At 44.6% G+C, this 27,399-nt stretch overlaps 1 protein-coding gene across 2 annotated transcripts in view; it reads left to right on the forward strand.

Annotated features, from left to right (window-relative positions):
• Positions 1-27,399, forward strand: part of DOP1B (DOP1 leucine zipper like protein B) — a 232,104-nt gene that overhangs the window by 35,606 nt on the left and 169,099 nt on the right. For both annotated transcript variants that reach the window (XM_068270459.1, XM_068270460.1), the window contains exon 2: positions 15,614-15,776. In XM_068270459.1, the coding sequence (XP_068126560.1) occupies positions 15,639-15,776 (138 nt within the window). In that variant the 5' untranslated portion in view covers positions 15,614-15,638. The remainder of the gene's footprint in view (positions 1-15,613; positions 15,777-27,399) is intronic.

Consider the following 27,399-nt stretch of genomic DNA (forward strand, 5'->3'; position numbering starts at 1 on the left):
GACCTACTCGTTGGCCAACCCTCGATGTCTGCTGGCCACCTTACTCTCTTATAAAGTTTCAAGGTTTCTAATGCCCCCCCGCCCCCCCCCCCCCATACAGTTCCCTGGTGTCTAGTGGTCTTCTCTCCCTACACAGTTCCCTGGTGTCTAGAGGCCTCCACCCTCCTCTATACAGTTCCATAGTGTTTAGCGCTTCCCCCCCCCCCCCAACTACCCCGTATGGATTCCCTGGTGTTGTAGTGTTTCACCTCCAATATAGCTTCCCTGCTGGTCTAGAGTGGGCCAAACATAATGCAAACTGGGGAAACCACTTGAGGCCCAAATTTAAAGAGACTCTGTAACAAAATGTTCAGCCTTATTTCTTCTATCCTATAAGTTCCTATACCTGTTCTATTGTGCACTGGCTTACTGCAGCCTTTCCTAGTTGCACAGTGGCTGTGTTATCTCTGTTATATAATCTAATCTTCTTTCCTCTGAAGCTTTGTCGGGCTCAGGCAGAAATGTGCTGTCTGCTGTTATAGGCAGAAGCTATAACACACCCTCTCCACGCTCTGTGTGAGTCACAGACTGAGCTGGTTAGTTTGTTTGTAAAGACTGCTAATTACAATTTGTTTCTAAAAACTGTTAATTACAAGCCAGGATTGCAGCAGGGAGAGGCAGAAACAGCATAGAGCGGCCCAGGAGAACATAATGAATAGAATGGTATGCTTTTTACTGTAAGAATTTTAGAGTACAGATTCTCTTTAATGGCTCTAAGGGCCAGATTTGGCTCGCTGGCCGGAGTTTGACATGTATGCCATAGAGCCATATCAATCCCTGCCATGCACTGAAACAGGTTGTCTGCATGTTGGGTCGGTGTGGCTCTGTAGAATTTATAAACTATAGGCTTGCTATACGCCAGCGGTTCTGGATATAAGCCTGGCTTCAAGGGGCATAAAGAGATCATTTGCATATTCAGCAGTGGTGCATTGTGGGTAACTACAATTACGCACTTGAATTATTGCAACTACCTTCTGTTTGTAGCTAAAAGCTAAAGCTAGCCATAGACTATGCAACCGTACTACCAAGCAGGCCGTGATGGACATTGTACGCAACACTGGTCGAAGAACCGACATTCCCAATCATGTAATGTCAATTGTGGGGCTGATCGCGGTGTTGCTGGGCTGAGGCGTTAAGCAAAATTTTTGCCCAATTAGGCGTTTGAATGTGGAATAGGGCAAAACATTGTATAGTGCAGTGTTCCCCAATCCTGTCCTCAAGGCCCACCAACAGTGCTAGTTTTGTAGAAATCCACAGAGGTAGGTAATCGGCTCTGCTGACACACTAATTGCCTCACCTGTGAATGTAGGTTGGCATTCTGCAAAACATGTACTGTTGGTGGGCCTTGAGGACAGGGTTGGGGGAACTCTGGTAGTGCGTGGGCAGCTAAAGGCTGGGCCTTTTAACATGTTTGCTGATTGGTCAGATAGCCCCAAATTTTGCCACACACAGGATACTATAAAATGATCCAATTTTCAGAAATTAATCTAAAGCTTTTTTTTTTGTTTTTTTTTTTGTTTTTTTTAATGCATTTGAGGAATTTGAGAGATCTTTTTGAATTTCACATTTTTTTTTTCAATAACAGAAGATCCTGGTAATTTTTATGAAAATTGCACGTTGTAGGGTAGATTGTCAGTTTCTTGATTTATGGACCCAAGCATACATCATAATTGGGGGAAAATTGGATGTGTATGTGTGTGTGTGTTACATTGGTTAGATTTTTCAAATGTTACAATCAGTTAGAACAATTCCCTGATTTGTAGGGATGATCCATGGGATGCAAATAATTCATAGTTCATGCAAGATTATGTAAATTCTGGGTGCAAATATATGTGGCTTGAAATTGGACTACTGTATATACTCGCAAGCAAGCCGACCCTCCAACTTTTACCTGAAAAACCAGGAAAAAATGATTGACCGTCATATAAGCTGGGGGTAGGAAATGCTGTCCATGTGATCCCCCCAGTGTGTCCCGGTATAGCTAGTATAGTGCCCAGTATGGGTAGGTGGTGCCCCAGTATAGCTAGTATCGTACCCAGTATAGCTAGTATCGTGCCCAGTATAGCTAGTTAAGTGCCCAGTATAGCTAGTTAAGTGCCCAGTATGGGTAGGTAGTGCCCAGTATAGCTAGTATAGTGCCCAGTATAGCTAGCATAGTGCCCAGTATAGCTAGTAAAGTGCCCAGTATGGGTAGGTAGTGCCCTAGTATAGCTAGTATAGTGCCCAGTATAGCTAGTATAGTGCCCAGTATGGGTAAGTAGTGCCCCAGTATAGCCAGTAAAGTGCCCAGTATAGCTAGTATCGTGCCCAGTATAGCTAGTAAAGTGCCCAGTATGGGTAGGTAGTGCCCAGTATAGCTAGTAAAGTGCCCCAGTATAGCTAGTATAGTGCCCCAGTATAGCTAGTATAGTGCCCCAGTATAGCTAGTATAGTGCCCCAGTATAGCTAGTATCGTGCCCAGTATAGCTAGTATCGTGCCCAGTATAGCTAGTATAGTGCCCAGTATAGCTAGTATAGTGCCCAGTATAGCTAGTATTGTGCCCAGTATAGCTAGTATTGTGCCCAGTATAGCTAGTATCGTGCCCAATATAGCTAGTATCGTGCGCAGTATAGCTGGTATAGGCCGCCGCTGCTATTACCTTAGCTCGGCGCCGCTTCTATTCCCATGTCCTGCTCGTAGTAACTAATTCACAGCAGCGTGCCCCCACGGTGGCTGCTGTGATGAGGGAGGAAGCTGTAGAGAGAGCGGCTTCCTGTAGCGGCGATGTGTATCGCCGTTACTATGGGAACCGCTCTCTATCTACGGCTCCCTCCCTCATCACAGCAGCCGCCGTGGGGTGCGCTGCTGACTGCTGTGAATTAGTTACTACGAGCAGGACAGGGGAATAGAAGCGGCGCCGAGCTAAGGTAATAGCAGGGCGGCCGTGGGGGGAGCGGGAGCAGGCGGCGGGGGGTATTTCTACCACATGACTTGCAAGCAAGCCGACCCCCCAACTTTTGACCCACTTTTTGGGGGTCAAAAATTTGGCTTGCTTGCGAGTATATACGGTAATCAATTCAAACCTTGATGGTGCTTAATTGGTCCAAAATTTTCAAAATCCTGCATGAACTTGAAGTTAAAGGGCAACTGTAGTGAGAGGTATGTGGAGGTTGCCATATTTATTTCCTTTTAAACAATACCAGTTGCCTGGCAGCCCTGCTGATCTATTTGCCTGCAGTAGCATCTGAATAACACCAGAAACAAGCATGCAGCTAATCTTGTCAGATCTGACAATAATGTCAGAACACCTGATCTGCTGCATGCGTGTTTAGGGTCTATGGCTAAAAGTATTAGAGGCAGAGGATCAGCAGGACAGCCAGGCAACTGGTATTGCTTAAAAGAAAATAAATATGGCAGTCTCCATATCCCTCTTGTTACAGTTGTCCTTTAAGGCTCGTACACACCTCCAAACAATCTGCCCAACGATCATCTACACTTATTCTGTTGGAAGATAGTTGGGAGTGTTTACGGCTGCCAAACAACAAGACCACAACTGATAACAGGTGGTTTGCCAGATCCATCTGTTGGAACAATCGGCATAACTATCTTGCAGGTTGGCCACGTGTGTACAAGTCTATTGAACAACTCTGTTGTTTTTGAATGCAGACACGTTTTGCAGTTGGTAGTTTTGCTTCCACGCTCAGTAAGTGAGTTGTTTGTTTGTTTGTTTGTAGTTGTTTGGAGTGAGTGTACGTACTTGTCATGTGTAAACAATGTGTCGTGCGGTTGGTTGTACATTTTGTTGGACATGGGTATGAGCCTTTAATTGCATCTCATTGATTATTCCTAGCGATTTGTAGTAAAATTATGCTGAACTGGTGATCAGAAGCCCCATTTATTCGAATAGAGTTACTGATCGCCACTTGTAGCCGGGGCCAGCTCTAGCGTGGGGCGAGAGGGGGCAGGGCTCCCTGAAAAAAATGTCTTGCCCCCTCAATCGGGCAGAGAGGCAGGGAGGGACGGAGGGGGACAGCGTAACAGCGGGCAGGGGACTTGCCCACCTTCTCCCGCCAGACTGTGGGACCCCCCTGGGGAAGTGCCAGTTCATCCCCGCAGCTCACCGCTCCAGCCTGCATAGTCTTCCGGCAGGCAGAGCAGGGCTACGGGAAAATGCCTCCCAAAGCCCTGCACTGGAGACTATTTGTGTCTTCAGTACAGGGCTTCGGGCGCCATCTTCCCGTAGCCCTGCTCTCTGCCTGTGAGTGTGGCACTTTCACAGGATGGCTGCGCTGCTCCAGGAAGATCGTCGGGGGAAGCTGCGCTCAAGGAGAGGAGTCTTCTGCAGGTGAGTAAATGCTTTTTTTTTTTATATAGGTGATCATTCGTTTTTGGTGAAACGCTACCCACATTATGATTATTTTCCAGTGATACATTGCTGCAGTACGATTATTTTGTGGTGAAACGCTGGCCACATTACGATTATTTTATGGTGATACACTGGCCACATTAAGATTATTTTATGGTGAAACACTGGCCACAATACAATTGTTTTCTAGTGAAACATTACTGCATTATAATTATTTTCTGGTGAAACGCTGCTGCAATACAATTATTTTCTTGTGCAAGATTATCACATTACGAATATTTTATGGTGAATCATTGCTGCGTTGCGATTATTTTCTCGTGCAAAATTGCCACATTACGATTATTTTACGGTGAATCATTGCTGCGTTACGATTATTTTCTGGTGCAAGATTGCCACATTACGATTATTTTATGGTGAATCATTGCTGCGTTATGATTATTTTATGGTAAAACACTGAGGCACTGCTAGCATTTCATGTGTCAGAGGTAATGGTTCTTGAATTTTATGTGTCGGAAGTAATGGTTCTTGCATTGCCGCCTCACTGGTACGCGTTACATTACAGTTAGCCCCGCCCACATGACCACACCCATTTTTGTGCTCTCATTACTGAGAAAGTTGTAGTTGTATCTGACACATCGACTTTCATTGCAGCCACATACCACTTAGCTCTAAAATGTCAAAAAATGGCTAACAGGGAAGATTGTCTGTGAAAAAAACACAACTGTTCTCCATGGTGCTCTAGTGTGTCCTCCACTACTGTAGTGGTGGGTGGCATTGGCATGTTTGGTAGGGTGATCATCAGTCACTGCATAAATACTCCAAATGGCTCTAAAGAACAGCAAACACCGCAGAAGTGGCATTCAGGCTGAAAAGTGGTGACTCTATTTGAGTTGATAACCCCTTTTAGTAATGCAGTGATCAAAATGGTTTTATTTATTATTAATTAATCTTTAGGGATGTAACTATAAATCATGGTGCTGGGGTCTCCCAGTGTTCCCACCTTTTCCCTTTCAAAATCAGAATGATTTATTTTGGCAAGTACAAAGGGGGGTTGTACCCGGAATTGGCTTTGGCTCAAACAGGTTCTGGAAGGAGGAGTAGGGGTTGGATGGTGAGAGTAGGGGGGGGGGGGGTAGAATGTCAGAAAGTCAAGAGCCGATGCTGCCATACTTCATCGCCACCAGTCGCACTTGGTAATCATCTGTTATCCCTAACGAGGCATCAAAGGTGGAGGGGGAGGGGCAGATGGAGGCGAAGGTTCAGCCCAGTTCTTACCAACCCCTTGTGACCCTCACTGCCCTTGAAAAGGTCATAAAACAAGTGTGGCCATCATAATCTTCACACCCATAACAAGTGTAGCCACAAAAACACCTGATCTGAAGGATGGGCCCCTTTATCGGAGGGAGTGAAGTAGTAGTTGGGGCCCACTTACAGCTCTGGGACCCCGTGCAGTTGCAGGGGCTGCTCCGCTCTAGTTACGCCCCTGTTTATACTGTATATTTTTTGGACTATAAGACTCACTTTTTCTCCAACAAAAGTGGGGCAAAACGGCACTGCATCTTATAGTCCAAATGCAGGAAGTTCCTGACTTGTGAATGCCTGCCACGCCTGCGAACCTCCAACCCACTGCAATGTCGCACTGTACTGTGCCCATTCAGAGGAGGACACAAAGGGGCATAGAGGAAGACACAAGGAGGACACAAAGGGGCATAGAGGAGGACACAAAGAGGCATAGAGGAGGACACAAGGGTGACACAAAGGGGCATAGAGGAGGACACAAAGAGGCATAGAGGAGAACACAAGGGTGACACAAAGGGGCATAGAGGAGGACACAAAGGGGCATAGAGGAGGACACAAGGAGGACACAAAGGGGCATAGAGGAGGACACAAGGGTGACACAAAGGGGCATAGAGGAGGACACAAGGGTGACACAAAGGGGCATAGAGGAGGACACAAGGGTGACACAAAGGGGCATAGAGGAGGACACAAGGAGGACAGAGGTAGACACAGGATGACACACGGGGGACAGAGGAGGACACAGGGAGACACAAGAGGTAGAAGGGGGCATGAGGTACAAAGAGGGCATAATCCACAAGATTCCCCTTCAACAAGGATACACCAGGTTTAGTATATATTTTTTCCCCATGGTTTTTGTCCTCTGAACCTAGATGCGTCTTATGGTCAGGAGCATCTTATAGTCCAAAAAATATGGTACTTATTACATTTTATACTTTACCCTTTAATACTGTATCTGTTTATGAATAGGACCCTTTAAACTCCCTTTTGAATTGTGTCTCCCCAGGCACAGATGTAATCAGCTGTTATGTATAAATGGCTGTTCCTCTTTATTCCCTGTAAACATTGTTCAGTGCAGGGCAGATAAGAAGCAGAGAATGGTGCCAGATGATCACACCCTTTTATTTTCTGTTTATAGAATGTTTGTTTGTTATGGTCGTGGCGCCTCTGTGTTTAATGGCTCTGTAATGGAATACAGTGAATTGGCTGTTTTATGCAGTGAAATATTCTCCTGAATTTGCATGGCAGCGCGGCATGCATTCCCGGCACTGAGTCCTCCTCAGCAAGGCTTCTTATTGTGGAGCCTGGTGGGAAGACGGCTGTGCTGTAACCTAAGGGAGGTCCCGGCATCAGTCAATATTTGAGTCCTGTCCTGCCTGTGTTTAACCTCCTTTGTGGCAGCATCTGGGGAATGTGGAAATGTCTACAGCCAGAGAAATGCCTTTATGACAAGTAGAAGTGGAAGGAAATTTTAACCTGCCTTAAAGCCAAAGTGCAGACAGAAACCTGATACAAAATAGGAAATGTGCACCTGCTGTTGTCAGCATTGCATCCCAATCAACAAAGACAAAGAACATTTATATTGTGCTTTTCTCGTGGTGGACTCAAAGCACCAGACCTACAGCCACTATAGGCAGTGTTATGGTGCCCATACATGGTACCATTTTTTTTATTAGATACATTTCGTTAGATTATCCAGTTAGATCAAAAAAATTGCATAGTTGTTTTCGAGGTACCATACACAAACGTTCGATTAGGCTGAAAATCCGGGGAAAATGATCAAATATGCGGAAAATTCAAATTGAGAAAAACTCATTTCAACATGTAAGAGGTTTCAATAAGCTGCTTTACACTTTCCTCAAAAACCCACCACATGTGACACCCAACAGTAACAGTAATGAAAAAGATATTTTCTTTCAGTACAAACATGCCTGTACTCTAGCCATTTTCTACATCTTCTTCTCGATATACAACATGGCACCTGTATAAACAGATAATATATCGTACATTGCAACATGCAGCAGACAAACTTAACAGGAATTGTTACAATCATTGCCAAACGTATGTACACCACTGGCAGAACTAGGGTGCCATAGAGGCCACATAGAAAGACTCTGAACTGGCACAGAGGCATTCCAAAAGGAAAATAAGTGAACACAAAGAAAACATAAGCTGTCACAGAGAGAGAGAGAGACAAAGCGCACACAAAGAAACACAACTCGGCCACAAACAGATATACATAAATAACTTATAGCAACACACACAGCAGACAGAAACCGAGAGTACAAGAGAATCCACATAAAAGAACCAGAGGGGGGAGACAAAGACATCAACAGGATAAACAGAGATAGAACCAGAAGGGGAAAACAGAGACTACAAGGGAACCCATTGAGAGACACGGGCTAAAAGAAGACACACAGAGGTGGAGACAGACATTTTTTTCCCCAATAATAAGCCTATTTATTTGCTATACAAACACACCGTTTTTGGTAAAAAAAACAAAAACAAACAAACACTGCAGTGATTACAACAAATAAATAAGCATGAAATCTTCAATCATGTTATTTTTTAACAATACAAGTATCACGCTTGGTATAAGGCTAATATACTGAGGCTCAGATTAGTCGTAGTCGAAAACGTAAGCTAGGGTCATACACGTGAGATCAGATAACTACACAGAAGGCTGAGACAAAGGCTAGGTCGTTTAACAGGATAAGGTCATTCACGAGATATCGGATGGCTGCGGTACAATAGGTTGAGACATAGGCTAGGTCGGTTAACAGGCTAGGGTCATACACAGGAGTTTAGAGAACTACAGTACAATAGAACTAGGCGAGAGAGTGGGCAGTAAAAGCTGGGGTCAAAAATAAAGCCAGTCAGGCAGTCGCATAAACCTAATGTAATAATTGAGTAGTAAAGTCGCATTGAAATACACTAACAAGATTAATCACAAAGTGACAGAGTGCCCAGCAGACCAGCGTACTGATTGCTATCACGGGCAAGGACTGAATGAGAAACAGGGATTATATACCCTAAAGCCCAAGCCGGCCCCAACCTACAGCAACCAATCAGCACACAGCATCCTGCCTGAGTGTCAGCTGAGCAATCTCTCAGCTGACACTATCATTGCCGACGTCTGGGGGCATAAGAGCGGCTCTGAGCCACGTGCTCCTGCCCAGGGATGCAGGGGAGACGCACACTCCCAGTCACCTCCGCAGAGGTGCTGGGGATGCCACCAGATAAGTCGGAAGGCTCGTGGCCGCGCTCCGCCATGCGAGCCGCCTGAGTCAGCGCTGGAACCGCTGACAGGTGAGTCTCTTACAAGTAAAGATAAAAAAGCTTTGAAACATTTCTAACAATTTAAATCTAAAATATATTTTCATACAATTTAACATACATGATACAATTACAACACAAAATCATCAACATTTTTCCAGCATGTCCGATCAGATTTTTCTCGAAAAAATGGGATAATCATTTGAATTTCTTGATCTAAAAAAAAATAATTATCTTCAACTCTCATTTGATTCTATCATTTAGATCGAAAAAACAGGAAAATCGAATGTATTTATTGTACCGTGTATGGGCACCATTACAGAAACTTGCCCAGGGAAGAGGAAGAGTGGAGATTTTAGCCAGGTCTCCTGTATCAGAGGCAAAGCCCTTAACCACTACATTTTTCAGCCACTCAGTAGTTGATACCCCTTTTCCAATGAGAAATCTTTACTTATTCTTGAATAGATCATTAGGAGCGTCTGTATGGCCTGTATTGTGGTGAAACCCCTCCTTTAGATTGTAAGCTCAGTAGGGCAGGGCTCTTCCATACCTCATGCATAGCTCCCAACTGTCCCTCTTTTGGAGGAACAGTCTCTCTTTGGGAACCAAATCCCCCTGTCCCTCTTTCTTCCTTATTTGCCCCTCTTTCAGGACTGATTTATAGATCTGTGTTAATATCGGTAGTTTTCTGCTGAAAATGTGTTTCACTGACTTTAAACTTTACAGTATCATTTAAATGGATAGTTTTTCTTTATTTTAACATTTCAAAATAAAAAAATATAATGATGATAAAAAGGAGCAGTGTGATTTGAAAGCTAAAACTAAATCATTTGATTTGGAATGCTGTATGACATGCATGGTGAATGGTGTGGTGGGGGCGTGGTTAGAGGTGTGACAGGGGGCGTGTTTTGCAGCCCCTACTCAATGGAACTCCCTTCCACAATCAGTACGAGAGGCTCCTTCTCTGGACAGCTTTATAAAAAAAAAAAAAAAAAGCTAAAAACTCACCTCTTTTCCCAAGAGCCTTTGAGACTGCTTAATGCAGGGTCACAGCGCTTTGAGTCCCCATGGAGAAAAGCGCTATAAAAATATTATTGTTATTGTTGTTTTAAAGTATTCCTTTTTCTTATCTCAAAAAGTTGGGAGGTATGCCTCATGTGATTAATGGCGGCTGATTAGCCGCTAACCTTGTTTGTCCCTTATGTACCAGAGCAGTTTTAGCGTTTTAACTATGTCCTTATTAAATCAGCAATAACTTTATCCCTAAATGAATGAAATATATATTGTTTTATTTTTTGTTTGTTTTTCAAGACAATTTAGACTTTCATTGTATGGCATTTTTTTTCTAGGACAATTTTGTTTTCCATGCATTTTAATGAAAAAAAGGAGGGGAAAAAATAGCAAAAAAAAAAATATTGTTTTTGTTTGGCTATTTCTCCTGTAGATCACAAGATCAAGGATATTTGATTCTGAAATAATGCTACTGTGTGTATTTTTCACTATGAACTTAAAAAATAAACATATTTTTAATGGTGAAAATCAATCTTATTGGCTCAGGGAACATATATTCCCTTTCACCAATTAGTGCTGCATCAAATCGTGCCAGAGGTTTGCACAGGAGCAAGCCCAATCGTGCACAGCTGTGCTTCAGCTACAAGACGTATATCTACGTCCTCGTGGCTTAGATGAAGTCCCAGAGGAGGTAGATATACTGTAGTGACAAAGACAAGACAAATAACATTTATATTGTGCTTTTCTCCTGGCGGACTCAAAGCGCCAGAGCTGCAGCCACTAGGGCACACTCTATAGGCAGTAGCACTGTTAGGGAGACTTGCCTAAGGTCCCCTACTGAATAGGTGCTGGCTTACTGAACAGGCAGAGCCGAGATTCGGACCCTGGTCTCCTGTGTCAGAGGCAGAGCCCTTAACCATTAGTGGTGGATAAAGTGGTTAATGGTAGCTGATTTTCCTATATTGGAATCAGACTTGCAGTTATTGTAAACCTTGATGGGAGCTGAGTGTTTGGGAAGCAGTAGGTGGTTTGTCATAAGCCAGAGTTCAGCCAGTCCTCTCAGAGACCAGTGTTTTTATACAGCCTGAATACCTTGTCGCAATCCCAACATGAAGCAACTGGCTGGCTGCACACTGATTGTCTCCTAGAGTGCATCTATTGAGAGCAGATTAGAAAAACTGTGACCATGTGACTAGATGGATAATTGATCAGTATATATACAAGGCAACCTGTGTAAACAAAATGTAGAGTTTTGAATGTTCACATTTATATTGAAGGAAGAAGCTCACCATTCCCCATGTCACCCATGTGAAAAATTAAATTCTCCCTTAAGGCCCATACACAAAACAACAGTCTGGCGAAATGATCGTTATTGTTTACCAATGCAGAATTAGGCCAGTCTGTGTAATGGTGTGCAGACCATTTATCACAGATGTGAGGTACACATTACATGAAATGAGGGGATGAAAGTAACAGACTTAGGTGATATGAGGTGCAAGAGTGCTCAAGGTGCTATACAGACATAATAAACACAGTAATCAGAAAACAGGCTATACAGTATATATGTTAATATAGCAGTGAGACTATGACACTTTAGTTTTCCATGATTAATGTGTTCATGTATGTATGTATGTATGTATAGCACCTTGAGCACTCTTGCACTTTGTTACAGTACCACTGACGAAGCCACTGATTTTTACGGGGTGAAACATGTTGAATTGTTTGGGGGGTTGATGTGTGTCTAGTCTGGGAAAGAGGAGATACCTACAGTATGAGGGCAAATATAGCCTCACTCACAGGGCACTGTGAATTTCCTTTCCTTCTCACAGTTACAATAAGGGAACAACTCTCACAGGCTAAAGCAGCACTGGACAAACTACGCATCCGGCCGACGTGCGCTGCTCCTCCGGCCTGCCAACAGGCAACAGGGTGTCACATGAAGTGACGTCAAGAGGTGCCAGCGTATTACACGCTGGCAGCCAGGGTGTAATATGCTGGCGCACCCTGTTGCCGTGGAGATGCGACGTGTGACATCGGTGAGCAAGGTGAGTTTCAAACTCCCTGGTGCCCGCTCACTACTTTGCAGGGAGGGAGAGGGGACTGGGGGTAGGAATTTCAGGAATGCAGTCCGCGGTCCGCACAATACGGCCCGGGACGCGTAAACTTTACCCAGGCCTGGGCTAATGGTTTTTAAATATTTATTATATGTTGTGTTTTGGGATCTCTGTAGATAGGTATAAAATTGTGTGTAATTTTAAAGATTAGCTGCATGCATGTTTCAGATGTGTGATTCAGACACTACTGCAGCCAAATAGAGCAGCAGGGCTGCCAGGCAACTGGTATTATTTAAAAGGAAATGAATATGGCAGCCTCCATATTCTCCTCACTGTTGCATGATGTGTACACCTTGCTTTTCTGGATGGGTAACTGATCTTTTGTTACAGCATGTATCAGTGCTACACAAATCCCTTTGTAGTTTGATGCTGTTGTAAACGACCTCTCCATTTAAGTCCGCAGGTGCTGTGAATTTCTAATACAAGAACTGTAAAAAATTCTAAGTAAACCTGCTGTAAACTATGGCAAAAATCCACAGACAAAAAAACAAAAGGGGGACATTGGGGAGCTGTGACATTCCTCGAATCACGTACAGCACACCTGCCACTTGTCAGAGTCCATTCACCGCAAGGCTATTCCTAGGCTGATTAGCTGAGGTAAGATCTCACTTCTTATACCGCGAGTGACAGAGACTGGTAAATCCCCTGAGCCCATGTGAAATCCCAGATAGAAGACTGACCAAGGGAAAAGTCACCTCGCTCAGCCAGTCTGCACGCCTGGCTCTCCAGTCACACGGCTGATATTTTTTCTTCTGAGCTGAATTCTTAAGAAATAATGAGAACAAATTTCATTATGGAGGGAGGAGTTGGGGATAGCAAATCACAGTAGACAGGCTTTGTACCGTACACACATACAAAAATGAATGTTTGTTTTCAATGACCAACAACAGTCCATTGATGAAATGAATGATCTGACGTGAATGGGAACCGAGATAAAAAATTATAAACCAGATACTTACCTAAGGAGAGATAAGGCTCTGGGTCCTATAGATCCCCTGTTCCAGCGCTGACTCCCCTGGTAGCAGCATTCAACCATATTGGTCTAATACTGCTTTCCGCTGTTGAAAGAGGCTTCGGAAGACTTTGGGAGCTTAAATGCTCCTTAAGACATGTGGCACCGCACTGCGCCTGCGCGAGCATGCTCTCTTGTGCTCACGCAGGCACAGTACAGAGCCGCCCGTCTTCAGGAGCACTCTTCTCTCAAAGACATTCAAAGCCTCCCTCGGTGAAGGATTTAAACAGGGGAGCTTGTTTTCTGTTTAAAAGCTGAAAAAGTAGATTTAATGTTTTAATACACAGCGATATATTGAACTCCATTACTACTCAACTAAATTAGTTTTTGATTGTGGGTAACTTGTTGTTCGAGGCAGGTGGCTGGCAAACTAGGTCGAGGTCACAGGCTAAAGGTCAATCAGGCAGATACCAGGCAAGGTCGAGGTCACAGGCTAAAGATCAAGGCAGGCAGCTAACAGGCAAGGTCAAGGTCACAGGCTAAAGGTCAAGGCAGGTGGACAACAGGCAAGGTCGAGGTCACAGGCAGGGTTCCAACGTAGAAGCAAATCTGGATAAAAAGGGTGCCCCAAGATAGCGGTTAACCCAAGCTGTTGAAACAAACAGCACTGTCCAACTCTCACCCACCTTTTATAGGTGGATACTCACGAACTGGCAACAAAACTCGGATTATGCCCATGCACGTTCATGAATTTCCGCATGCTTGCGGATTAACACGTATGTGTGCATAATGGTACAACGCATTACACACTTAAGCTACATATTCAACGCAGTGATACAGGAAGAAGGATCCAGCGGCATTCTCCACTGACGCGCGCTGCCCCATCCATCTTCCTGCAGGCAGAGTCAGGTAACGCAAAACGAGATTACCCGACTGGTGTGTACGGGAAGTCAAGCGATCGTGTTACTTCGTGCGGAGTGGTTGGGGATCTTAAAGATCCGCCGTGGCGGTTGTTATTGTTGTGCAATGCTAAATGACGTTCATGTGATCGTGCGCCTGTACCCATGTCGCGAGATCGCAGAAACTATCGATAGTTGCTCAAATCGCTAGTCATCGGAAAAATCGTCTGGGAAATTGCGTGGTGGGTACGGGCCTTTAGACAAACACATACATTTTTGTTTGGTCTTAAGCACACAAGAGGAACACCAGACACAGGAAGGGTGAGCCTGACAACAACAAAGCATATTAATGTGAGCTGGGAGTCCCCAGTCTAGCCTGTGTGCCAAGAATGTTCCAGATCACTCAGTGCCGGGGCTTCTGAGCTGAGATCACACACTATGTATATGTGGCCTATGGACATCTCCTCAGGCACCCCATTCATCTCTGTGCGGCACTACCGGCTTTGCACTGACTTCATACAGCATTGCAATAAAGCACGTCAGCAGAGATGCTTTGGGGCACAATGTGAGACACTATCTAGAACAGCTACTTGTGACGTGTGTGTGTTGCCGACTACTAAACCTGACTTTTAAGTTACATTTTATTGTTTGTGTTGTTTTTGTCATCAAGATTTTCTAATATTAAAGCCCTTTTGTTGTTCTTGTCATCAAAGCCCAACTTAACCTGAAATTCAACAAGAAAAATTCTAATTGTAATGAGGATAACTGAATACAAAAGGTATATAGTAGGAAAGTGCTGGGTAGAGTCTTCTGTTTCTCTACCACCTCCCTATCCATAGGAAGGTACCTGTAGCTGAAGTGTATTTAGGAACCCAGTGTTCTCCCCAGGCTCTTTTAGCCGGGTGCTCCACCCGGCTAGTTTTGGTGAGCACCCGGCTGTTATTTGCTCACCTCCTCCTCTGCTATAAGCAGAGAAGCGCCAGCCCTGCATTCTCTCATCTTGCCCCACCCGGCTATTTTTCATGCCACCCGGCTACTTTTTCATGCCATCCGGCTGGAGAAAACTTCTGGGGAGAACACTGGAACCATGTTAAAAAGTAGATGTTATCCCTGTGCCGATCTCAATACAATGACATACCTCCCTTTTAGTGATAAGAAAGAGGGACAGTTAGGTCATGCCCCTGCCACAGCCCTAATCACGCCCCTGGCACACCCCTGTAATGCATACCATAAAGATCTCGTAAGAAAAATATTTTGTTTTATAATTCAAACCACACTGCATCCATGGTGAAGGGGCATTTTATGGATTATGCTCCCTTTGTACTTCATGCCCCCTTGTACCGCTGGTGTCCTCCTCTATGCCCCTTTGTGTCCCTGTGTCCTCTGTTTGTCCCCCTGTGTCCTCCTCTGAATGGGCACAGTAGAGGGAGCCCCCGACATTGCGGTGGGTTGGAGGTTCGCAGGCGTGGCCGGCGTTCATAAGTCAGGAACTCCATGCACTTGGACTATAAGACGCAGTGACTTTTTCCCCCCACTTTTGGGGGAGAAAAAGTGAGTCTCATAGTCCAAAAAATACAGTATACCTTTTAGAAAGAAGTAGAAGCTGCAGTGTGTGGCTGTTCTTCTGTCCGACTTGTTGGTACCTTGAGATGAATCTTCTTTTCTCTCCCTCATCTGCAGAACATCCTACAGGCAAGGATGAACCATGGACCCAGAGGAGCAGGAGCTGCTGGCGGATTACAGATACCGGAATTACTCCTCTGTCATTGAGAAAGCCTTGAGGAACTTTGAGTCATCTACAGAATGGGCTGACCTGATATCTTCCCTTGGAAAACTCAATAAGGTATGGAGAAGCTAAGCTTTTTTTATTAAGCGTGTCCAGGTGAATCATGCACAGGGCACTTTTCTGTGTTTTGGAAAATGTATACTCTGTTTCAGGAGAACATGTTTTGTTCCTAGCAAGGCTGTGGAGTCGGTAAAGAAATCATCCGACTCCTCAGTTCATGAAACCACCGACTCTGACTCCAGCTACCCAAAATTACTCCGACTCCTTAGTCCCAGACACTGAACATTTATGTTGCTCTTTTTCTCCTGGCTGACTCAAAGCGCCAGAGCTGCAGCCACTAGGACACGCTCTATGGGCAGTGCCAGTGTTGGGGAGTCTTGCCCAAGGTCTCCTACTGAATAGGTGCTTGCTTTCTGAACAGGAAGATACAGGTATACTTACCAGGGCTGTGGAGTTGGTTCAAAAATAATCCAACTCAGACTCCTTAGTTTATGAAACATCCGACTCCAGGTACCCAAAAATTGCTTTGACTTCTTGACCCCTACTCCACAGCCCTGGTTCCTAGGAAATCCATTGTAGCATTTCCAATTATGCGTTATGTTTTTTTCTGATATTTGCCCGTAGGATACATAACATTTTAAAGAGACTCCGTAACAAAAATTGCATCCTGTTTTTTATCATCCTACAAGTTCCAAAAGCTATTCTAATGTGTTCTGGCTTACTGCAGCACGTTCTACTATCACCATCTCTGTAATAAATCAACTTATCTCTCTCTTGTCAGACTTGTCAGCCTGTGTCTGGAAGGCTGCCAAGTTCTTCAGTGTTGTGGTTCTGTGATGCATCTCCCCCCTCCAGGCCCCTCTCTGCACACTGCCTGTGTATTATTTAGATTAGGACTGCTTCTCTCTTCTCTCTTATGTTTTACAAGCTGGATAAATCCTCCTCTGAGCTGGCTGGGCTTTCACATACTGAGGAATTACATACAGGCAGAGCTGTCTGCACTCTGCAGGAAGAAACAGCCTGACACTTCAGTGGAAGATAGCTGCAGGGGGAAAGAAACACACAAATGATCTCTTGAGATTCAAAAGGAAGGATGTATACAGCCTGCTTGTGTATGAATGTATTTTCTATGTGTGGACATACTGTACATCAACCTACTTCCTGTTTTGGTGGCCATTTTGTTTGTTTATAAACAAACTTTTAAAAACTGTTTTTAACCACTTTTAATGCGGCGAGGAGCGGCGAAATTGTGACAGAGGGTAATAGGAGATGTCCCCTAACGCACTGGTATGTTTACTTTTGTGCGATTTTAACAATACAGATTCTCTTTAAAGCATTTTGTGCTTTCATTGTAGTCAGTGGAAACTTACAGTACAACAAATGCATTCATGAAAAGGAAAAAATTACAAATGCGCATGACCACGTGCAAAAGCAACATGTATGAGATCCCAGCATAGCTTCCAACTGTCCCTTTTTTTTCGGAAGGACAGTCCCTCTTTCCTGCTCATTTGTCCCTGTTTCAGGAATGATGTACATGTTTATGTAAAAATATGTAAATCATTTTATTATGTAAACTATACACAAAAAAAATACATTAAAAATGCCAAAGTTATATATATATATTATATATATAGGAAGAAAAGAGAGAATGATGAAGAATGTCTAAAAAGCTCAAAATACCGTGTTTGGTTTCGTCCAGTAAGCGGTAAAGTCTCTGCTTTGCGTAATTATTATTATTTTATTACTAGTGACCTTATTTTAAACGGGCTAGGTCTTTCCTTACTTTGCCGCGCCACGTGCACGTGATGCATGCACCCACCGCGCGCACGTGATGCGCACGCCCGCCATATGCACGTGACGCGCGCACACCGCACGCACACGCCGGCCCCTTCTGGCCCCATCCTCCTCAGCTCTCGGCAGTGTCTCTGCGTCTGTCCCTGCACATGCGCAGTGCTAAAAAGCACTGACGCACGGACGGACGCAGCGACACTTGCCTTTTATTAGGTAGGATTATTTAGTATTCACAGTATATAGTGCCAACATCTTCCGCAGTGCTGTGCAGCGTATATTGTCTTGTCACTCGTCCCTCAGAGGAGAGACTGGAACTAGTGTGGGGTGAGTACCCTACTATAGGGTGTAGAGGACAGGAGGCACCCAAAAAGTGGACCAATAGTAGTAGGGAGATCGTATACCTTAAAAAAAAAAAAAAAAAAAAAGGAAACTTGCAAGGAGTTTTAGTAAAAAAAAGTTTCAATACTTTTATTATTATAGCACTGTGACTGCTAATAAAAATATTGAAACTTTTTTACTAAAACTCCTTGTGAGTTTCCTTTTTTAAGGTATACAATCTCCCTACAATTATTGGTCTACTTTTTGTCAGCCTCCTGCACTAGTTCCAGTCTATCCTCTATACCCTACAATGGTGGGGTACTCACCCTACTACTTGCTGGGATCCTGGGTGTTGGCTAGTTGACTCCCTGGTGGCTGAAAAGTCAGTGGATTGAGTGATTGGGCAAATCGTTTTATAGTGGTAGGTTACGTGACAGTCATGGACGTTTGGTTCACAGAGAGTGAGATCTAGTAAGGGTGTTATATAGAGGAATGTGCAGGTCGTCTAAAACATACTGGCAAATTATTTTGCAATGTGTGCGGTTTATCGAAAAGTCTGATATCTTTATCACAAATCACAACAGGTATAAGTAAGCCCATATAAAGCTTTATAGCTCTAGCTCTTATTAAACAATTGATCTTGCTATGTGACTTTTTGCACCTATATATGGGATGTTTTCTAAAGATAAGAGCAAGAAGTTTTGAATCAGGATGATACCATTTACTTAAAGAGTAAGAGCAAGTAAAGAGTAAGAGTAAAAGCTTTCGGCTGTGTAGCCTTCATCGGGCTTCAATCCTGTTTGCTTGCAAGCTGATGAAACAGACAGCTATAGACATGCAACATCAAAAGGGGATACATAGCTTTTTTTCAAGCATAAATAAATGTGTTTAAGATGCCTTAAGTGAAATAGAACATCTAAATGGGGTGGGAAGTTGTTAGCTGAGATAAGACTCCTTGTTTACACAATACTCACAGACTTTGGAGTCAGACTGTCACAGAGGCATAGAAAATTCCAAGTTCACACGTTTAGCTGTATAGGCTGAGAAAGAGTTTTGGCATTAAAATAAAGATGAATCTCTCTGAAGATCTGTGAACTAATGTTTGCGCATTTTGATACATTAAATATTGAAGCTCATCTTTAAAAAAATCTTTTGGTCTCTTCACATGATTTATAGCGAATTATGTAATGGCATCCCACTAAGGATATGTTTCTTGGTCTCCTAATATACCGCATACAAATACTGCACTAGACAGCCGAAGAAGATATGCTGACAGTGGCTCCCAATACACAAGCAGCTTTGAAACAAAACATTTTGTTTGAAACTGCTAAGGTGTTAAAGTGGATCCGAGATTAACTTTTATTCATTGCATAATTGGGTTCCTTTCCTATTGTTTATAGGGCATTCCTAAAGCCAAATACTTTTTTGTTTTTGTTTTAATGCTCTAATTCCCTATAAACTTAATAAGCCACTCCCACGGGTTTTCAGAGAGCCAAGGCACTTTCAGACAGTAGCAAGGGCTCATGGGAGCTCAGTCTGGGCAGGAGGAGGGGGAGGTATTACTAGCCAGAGATTTCAGAGGCGGAGGGGAGGAGGGAGTAGGAGGGGGGACTAGTTTTCTTTGCTTAGGGCCCATTCACACTTACAATCGCAGAACGCCGGCGATTACCGCCGGCGTTCTGCGGGAGTGATTTTCCCGCGATTAGCGCGGAAAAATCACTGGACACTGCGGCGGTTTTGGAGCGATCGCGATTAGCGTGCTATGCACGCTAATCACGATCGCAAATCGCGGAACGCTCGTCGCCGGCAAACCGCTGCATGCAACGCGGTTGCGGTTATCGCTAACCGCAACCGCGGCAGTGAGAACACGGCCACTGGCTACAATGTGTAGCGGTTCTTGCAGAACCGCTAGCGGTTTGCCGCGAGCGGGAATCGTGCGATTCCCGCTCAGGTGTGAATGGGCCCTTAAGATACAGATAAGCCTGCCTCTGTGTAATGTTTACAAACAACATGGCCGCTGTCATTGTATCACAGGAAGAAATATTCTTATTCTATTAAACCTGTTTGCAGCTAGATTTGCTGTGTAAACTATCTAAATTTTAGATAAGATATATAGACAAGTTACTTGTTATAGTTAGTTTTTCATCTCGGATCCGTTTTAAACACCTTATTGAACCATTGCAAGTGATTATCGTCAAGATAGATAATACAAGATACCGCTGAGAATGTCCATTGTGGGTTGTACAATAGAAGTTAGTCCTTTTGACCAATGCTTTATGCGGCCTTTTATTTCTGGAAGGGCATAATAGTTTGGCCAGAGAAGTATCCTAAAGGAGGCCCAACGCGTATGTCTGAGTGGTGGGGAGGTGCATAATAACACTTCTTCGCTAAGGAGTTGGCCATTAGGTGGGTTGTGCAGCCTTCTTCTGAAACACAGTCATATGGAAACTCTTAAAGTATTTGAGCTTTAGGGTAACCGTCAAATTGGTTCGTATTTCAGTTAACAAATACTTCATGTAGATCTAGGCAAATATTAGTAACCACATATTTGTATAGGTTGGTCAACAAAACTCAAGCTTGCAAAAGTTCTGCTGAAAGAAAGATTTTTTTATTAACCCAATCTTAACTAACAAAACAGTATGGATAAAGATTGCTGAGAATCATAGCTTTAGGTCAGAACCAAGTTTGTGGTATGAAGCGCCGTTGGTACTGAGACATGTTTGCACCCCTGTTTCAGGGTTGAAAGCTCTTTGTCCTACTATGGCCAAGAGTGAAGCCTACAGGCATACGAGCTTCTGTGGCAGGAAAAGTAGCCATAGGCCTTAGAGCTTCCCTTATGTTGTCATATTTGGTCACTTGAGTAAGTGTCATACATGTGGTCACATGGGGAATCCTTAGCAACATAGGAAAAGAGGGGGGTGATTGCTTCACCTACTGTATGTCTCACAGTGTGAAATCATGAAAAGTTACCCACAGAGTAGAATGGATGTTTTAAATCACCATCTTCTTCTGAGGGCAGGGGGCTTTTCATTGATAGAGAGACAGAATTTGTATTCCTCACTGAGTTTGGGAACTTTTTAGGGAACTCCTGTCACCATCTGCAATCCTCTGCTATTTTCTCTTTTACGTTGAAATCTTCATACCAGCTTGAAAGATCTATCTTTGGCAAGTCCAGTATCTTTAAGAAGTCTGGGAGGTCTTCAGAGGTCCTAAGAATTGTTTGTTTGACACTGTAATGCTGGGAATACACGGAGCGATAGTTCTTTATCAATCGAGTCGCTGATGGCTCGATTGATAATATCCGACAGGTCCGATGACCGCACGGATCGATTCCCCGCTCGATACCCGTGGGCGGACAATAGTGGGGAATCGAGCGGAAGATCAGGAAGCGCCTGCGGGAACGAGCGGGAATCAATCCGGGTGGCCGCGGGGACGAGCGTGGACACGGCTGGAGTCGATCCGGCAGCTAATCGAGCCGCCGGATCGCACCGTGTATTCCCAGCATAAGGGCGAAAGGGAACTGACAGCGGTATTGTAGGCCGTGATCTTGCAGGAGACGTGTCAGGAGTTTCAAGGCCTGTGTGTTTGCTAAGGTGATTAGTGAAAGGTCTTGATAAAGAAAGATAGAAGTGTCCTTAAGGCTTGGTTCAGACGGACGTTTGGAGGCGTTGCGTTTGCTGGCGTCGCGTTCAGCAGCGTTTGTGTGCGTTTGGATGCGGTCGCGTTTTTTCTTCCCCTAGGGGGACATTAGCCATCGCGGTTAACCTCCCCTGGAAGCTACATGTAGCTTCCAGGGGCTCCTTGAACGCCAGGGAAAATCGGGACCCAAACGCCGCGTTTGTGTAAACGCGCTTGAAAGCTTGGTACAAACGCTCCCATTCACTTGAATGGGAGCGTTTAACACCAAGCCCTGAACGCTGGCTGTAAACGCTCTGCAAACGTCCGTCTGAACCAGCCCTTAAGGACAACTGAAGTGAGAAGAATATGGAGGCTGCCTTATTTATTTCCTTTTAAACAATCCCAGTTGCCTGGCAGACCCGCTGATCCGCTGCCTCTAATGCTGGGCATACACGGGTCGATCCGGCGGCCGATTAGCCGCTGGATCGACCCCCGCCGCGTCCCCGCTCGTCCGCGCAGATCGATCCCCGATTGTCCCCGCCGGCGCTCTTTATCAGCCGCTCGATTTCCCGCTATTGTCCGCCGGTGGGGATCGAGCAGGAAATCTATCCGGCATAATACACGGTTGGTTTTTTTAGCTGATAAGATGGTTCGATAGATAATTTCCAAGATGTCCGATCTCACTTTCGATTCTTTGGCCACTCGTTTTCTGATGGAAGTGAATGGAAAAAGATAAGAAAAACGAGCGGAAGATAAGAGAATCAAGAGCTGAATCGAGCGGCAAAAACGATCGAGGACAGAAACGCATGGCAGAAACGAACCGCGTATTCCTAGCATAAAACTTTTAGCAATAGACAAGCATGCAAATCGGATGTTTTTGACAAAAATCTAACTAGATTAGCTGCATGCTTGTTTCAGGTGTGTGATTCATATACTACTGATGCTGGAATGATCAGCTGGGTTGCCAGGCAACTGGTATTGTTTTATAGGAAATAAATATGGCAGCCTCCACATACCGTCTTTCCCCTAAAGTAAGTCATCCTCCAAATATAAGACCTAGCTACAATTTCATGTATTCCCTAAATATAAGGCATCCTCCAAAAATAAGCCCTAGTCCCAGCCCACAGCATATCCCCAGCCGCAGCCCACATGACATCCCCAGCCGCAGCCCACGACATCCCCAGCCGCAGCCTATTGTCTCTGCGAGGTATCCAGGACACTCGCAATTCATTGCAGGCTGATTCATGGGCCCGTAGACAATACCCCACACAACCCCATTTAGCTTAAACTATAAACACAAATGACAAACAAATAAACAACTCCAGAGCTGGCATTTTAAGGCCGTGGCCAATTTTATTTGGTAACTATAAATATGATAAAGTGCAATAAATAATTTGAGGTCGATAAAACCAAACTTAAATAATAAACATTGTATACCACTCTTTATTTATATCTAACTACCACAGTTTTGTCATTTTGACTATGACTAAGGGCAGATTGTAAGCCCGATACGCGTCAGTCGATCCTGTGATTTTATTGCACATTTTTCTGTCATTTGGATATTTCTAATAAAGAACGGACATTTTTTCACTGAACCAAGTCTGGTTTGCGGATCCTTTCTCCAATAAATATGATAAAGTGCAATAAATAATTTGAGGTCGATAAAACCAAACTTAAATAATAAACATTGTATACCACTCTTTATTCATATCTAACTACCACAGTTCAGATATGCTCTTCTTTATCACCAAGAAATACGACCCCAATACTTGTACTCGAAATCTCCAAATAAAGTTGACCACGACGAAATCAATTTCAAAGAAAAAGGGGGAGGGTGGGCGGGGAGCTCACCTATGCCACAGGGGTGACAGGCAGCTACAAGGGGAACGGACCTCCTTTATATACACTTAACCTCTCTCTGATTGGTCAGCCTAATCTTCTACAGACCATAGCAACACCTGGCTAAGCATATCTACCTGCCCTGCCGACCAATCAGAGCCCCCCATCGTTCCCCTGCATTGCAGAGTTCACTCAGCCAATCAGCATCCAGCTCACCTCAGAGAGGGAATTGTGAGCTGGATGTTGAAGAAACCTTCTGACAGGCCTAACTCTAGCTTTTCTCACACACCTAACTAGTGGCGATTGCCACAGGCCCATGTGCGGCCTACCTAATCGTTCGGCCCCTTTCATTACTCACTCGCCGCTCTGCCATTAATTCCTTCAAGCTCCGATATTAAAGCCTTGTAATTGGATGAAGCAGTCTGGAAGGCGGGATCATGCTCCGTTTTTGGGCCAATCACTGCACTCGCTGCTACACAGCGAGTGCAATGATTGGCCCAATAAAGGAGCATGATCCTGCCTCCCAGACTGCTTCATCTAATTACAAGGCTTTCATTCATTTCGGAGCTTGAACTGTTTACACGGCGAGCTACGCGACTTCAGGCGGCCAGCATTGGGGATACATTGTGTAGTGCCTATCAGGCACTTGTCGTGTTATCCTTGCACACAGGAGGTTTATCACCTGTGTGCAGGGATGACATGACAGGTGCCTGATCGGCACTGTAACAGTACAATAAGCAACAATAATAGGCGGTCAGCATGGGGACAAATCACACAGTGCCAATCAGGCACTTGTCATGTCATCCTTGCACACAGTTGATAAATCTGCTGTGTGCAAGGATGACATTACAGGTGCCTGATCGGCACTGTAACAGTACAATAAGCAACAATAAAAGGTGGCCAGAGTGGGGACACACATCATGCAGTGCCGATTAGGCACTTGTCATGTCATCCTTACACACAGCAGGTTTATCAACTGTGTGCAGGGATGACAAGACAGGTGCCTGATTGGCACTGTACTGAGGCAGCACAGTAAGGCAGGAGGACACAATTTAGAGTGTACAGGAACAGGAAGTGTGTTTTGATGTTTCAGAATGATAACATTTGAAATAAACGTTCATTTTCTTTGTTCAAGAATATTTGTAGTTTGTCGTTCATGGTGCTCATAGAAATATAAGACATCCCCTGAAAATAAGCCCTAGCACACTTTTTGGAGCAAAAATTAATATAAGACAGTGTCTTATTTTCGGGGAAACACAGTACCTCTCTTTTCAGGTTCTCTTGAAACTCTCTACAACAGTTGAGAAAGCTGCTCCCTAAATGGGGAACAGCCGTTTTCCATGCAGCTGCAGGCTTTTGTGATTGCATCTCTAGGTCACTGACACTTCCACATCTGATTTCTCTGGAATGGCTGCATCGGATATGAGAATTATGAGTAATGGTGCACTACTCAGCTTTAAGGTGGCCATACACTGGTCGATTTGCCATCAGATCAACCAACAGATAGATCCCTCTCTGATCGAATCTGATCAGAGAGGGATCGTATGGCTGCCTTTACTGCAAACAGAGTCACCATCTGTGAAGCTGCCGCTGCCGGCTGGCTTCACTTCACGTCCGGGGACGTTTAAACAGTAGAGGGCGCTCTGTTTAAACGTCCTGCCAGGACAGGAAGTAGGCAGCCAGTCCGAAACCCGGAAACCCAGCGTGGAGAAGAGACCACGGAGAGAGCGGGGACTCGCGCCGGCAGGAGCAGGTAATGTATTGCCGCTAGCGTCGGTCGTCGGGCATTCGAATGCCGCTATCAACGCACTCCCAAACTGCAGGCGATCGAGCGAAATCTTCCGCACGGACGGAAAGACGGGAATTGTCGGGAACGATCGATTTCGGATGGAAAACATTCGTTCGGTCAGTGTGTGCGCGACGATTTCACAGCCGATCCGATCACAGTGACCGAATTGGCTGTATATCGGTGGGAAAATCGGTAAGTGTATGGGCCCCTTTACTGAGAATGAACCAGGGCATTTAATGTAAGACATGTGTAGTGGCCGTGGCCTGTATTTGCCTGGAAAACGTGAGGACATATTACCGTGATGAGTGCGGTTCAGCTCTATCCTGTTTACTCACCTCAGCTTCCTGGTTTGAACTGTTTGTGTTTCCATGCGTGAAAGTGTCTCACCCCCCTCCTGTATTCACCTATTCTCTGTAACATAACAAAGCCGCTAAGCACAATGTCAGAATACGCCAAGTGCGCCGCTTCCCACCATTCTAGAAAAGACAATTAGAAGGTCTGTAATGAGAAGTATTTGGAAAATGCCATTGCTGCCATTTTTGTAAAAACAAAAGTTAAAGTGGACCTGAACTCTTGCACAGGACAGAAGGAAAACATAGAGAAATGCACCCTGTGTGTATTTAGAGAGTTTAGCCCAGGCATGGGCAAACTTGGCCCTCCAGCTGTTAAGGAACTACAAATCCCACAATGCATTTGCCTTTATGAATCATGCCTGTGGCTGTCAGACTCCTGCAATGCATTGTGGGACTTGTAGTTTCTCAACAGCTGGAGGGCCAAGTTTGCCCATGCCTGGTTTAGCCTATCTGATTCCCCGTCATCTGTGGCTAACCACCACTGTAATTTGATCTCTTAGCTGTGTCAGTGCAGGAATCTCCTCTGCCACAGCAGAGCAGCTAATTTGTAAACACAGAATGTCAATGTTTTGTTTGCTTCTCTGAAAGCAGGAAGTAGACACACTGCAGATTTATTGCAGGATTTGTATCCGCTGTAACAAAGAAATGTTTTTCTTTAAATGTTATTATGCTGTTGTTTATCTTTTTGAGCAGAGAGAAAGTTCTGAGTTCAGGCCCGCCTTAAAAAAAGAGTTCAAAAATAAGTTAGATCAAGAAATGATTGCTACTCACCGTGTAATCCGTTCATGTTGTTTGATCCACCGTGCGCCTGCAGGTCAGCGCCATTACTTCTGGCAGGCATAAAAATAAAACGGACAGTAGCAATTGCCCTTATCTATAAATACACACACTAACAATGTATTGGGTTAAAAGGTTGTTTTTAAAAAAATATATATGCCCGGAGGGAGATACTGCAACAGCCATTATCTCCCACAATACAACAAGGTTCACAGTCAGGAAACTGTCCTTCATCATCTATTGGATAAAAGGTTATTATTTCTTGTGGGAAAGGGGGTATCGGCTACTGATTTGGATGAAGTCCAGTTCTGGGTTAAAGTTCCTCTTTAAAGTGGTCTGAAAGCCAGCATTCTACTTTGCTCTAACAAATTCCTCACAGGTTTATAGCTACTATCCCAGAATGTTCTTTTAGCAGAACATCCCTGAAATGGTTAAACAAAGCACTTTGTCCTGCTATTCCGCTTCAAATATACATCCACACTGGACATAACAGTATCTTTGTTTGCATTCTAATGTTGATACATGCGTGTAAACACAGTGTAACAAGTGAAAAGGAGCTCTCTGTGAAGTTTTCTTTGCTTCCAGCACACAAACAGCTCAGAACAGCTACCGTATATACTCGCAAGCAAGCCGAATTTTTGACCCCCCAAAAGTGGGCCAAAAGTTGGGGGGTCGGCTTGCTTGCGAGTCATGTTTGCTCCTTATACCCCCCCCCCCCCCCTCCGCCGCCGCCGCTGCTATTAGCTTACCCGGCGGCTTCCCATATCCCTCCCTCCGTCTCCTGCACTGGCTTGTAAATAGTTCGCAGCAGCTCGCCCCACGGCGGCTGCTGTGTGATGACAGAGGAAGCTGTAGGCAGAGCGGTTCCCATAGCAACGGCGATACACATCGCCCGTACAGGAAGCCGCTCTGCCTACAGCTTCCTCCGTCATCACACAGCAGCCGCCGTGGGGCGAGCTGCTGCGAACTATTTACAAGCCAGTGCAGGAGACGGAGGGAGGGATATGGGAAGCCGCCGGGTAAGCTAATAGCAGCAGCGGCGGCGGGGGGGGGGGGGGGGGGGGGGGTCGGGACACTAGCTACCTATACTGAGCACTATACTAGCTATACTGGGCACTATCTACTTACATTGGGGCACTATACTAGCTATACCGGGGCATTATAATAGCTATACTGGGGCACTATTCTAGCTATA

The sequence above is a fragment of the Hyperolius riggenbachi genome, chromosome 2 (assembly GCF_040937935.1).
Source record: "Hyperolius riggenbachi isolate aHypRig1 chromosome 2, aHypRig1.pri, whole genome shotgun sequence".
In the NCBI taxonomy this organism is placed as follows: Eukaryota; Metazoa; Chordata; class Amphibia; order Anura; family Hyperoliidae; genus Hyperolius; species Hyperolius riggenbachi.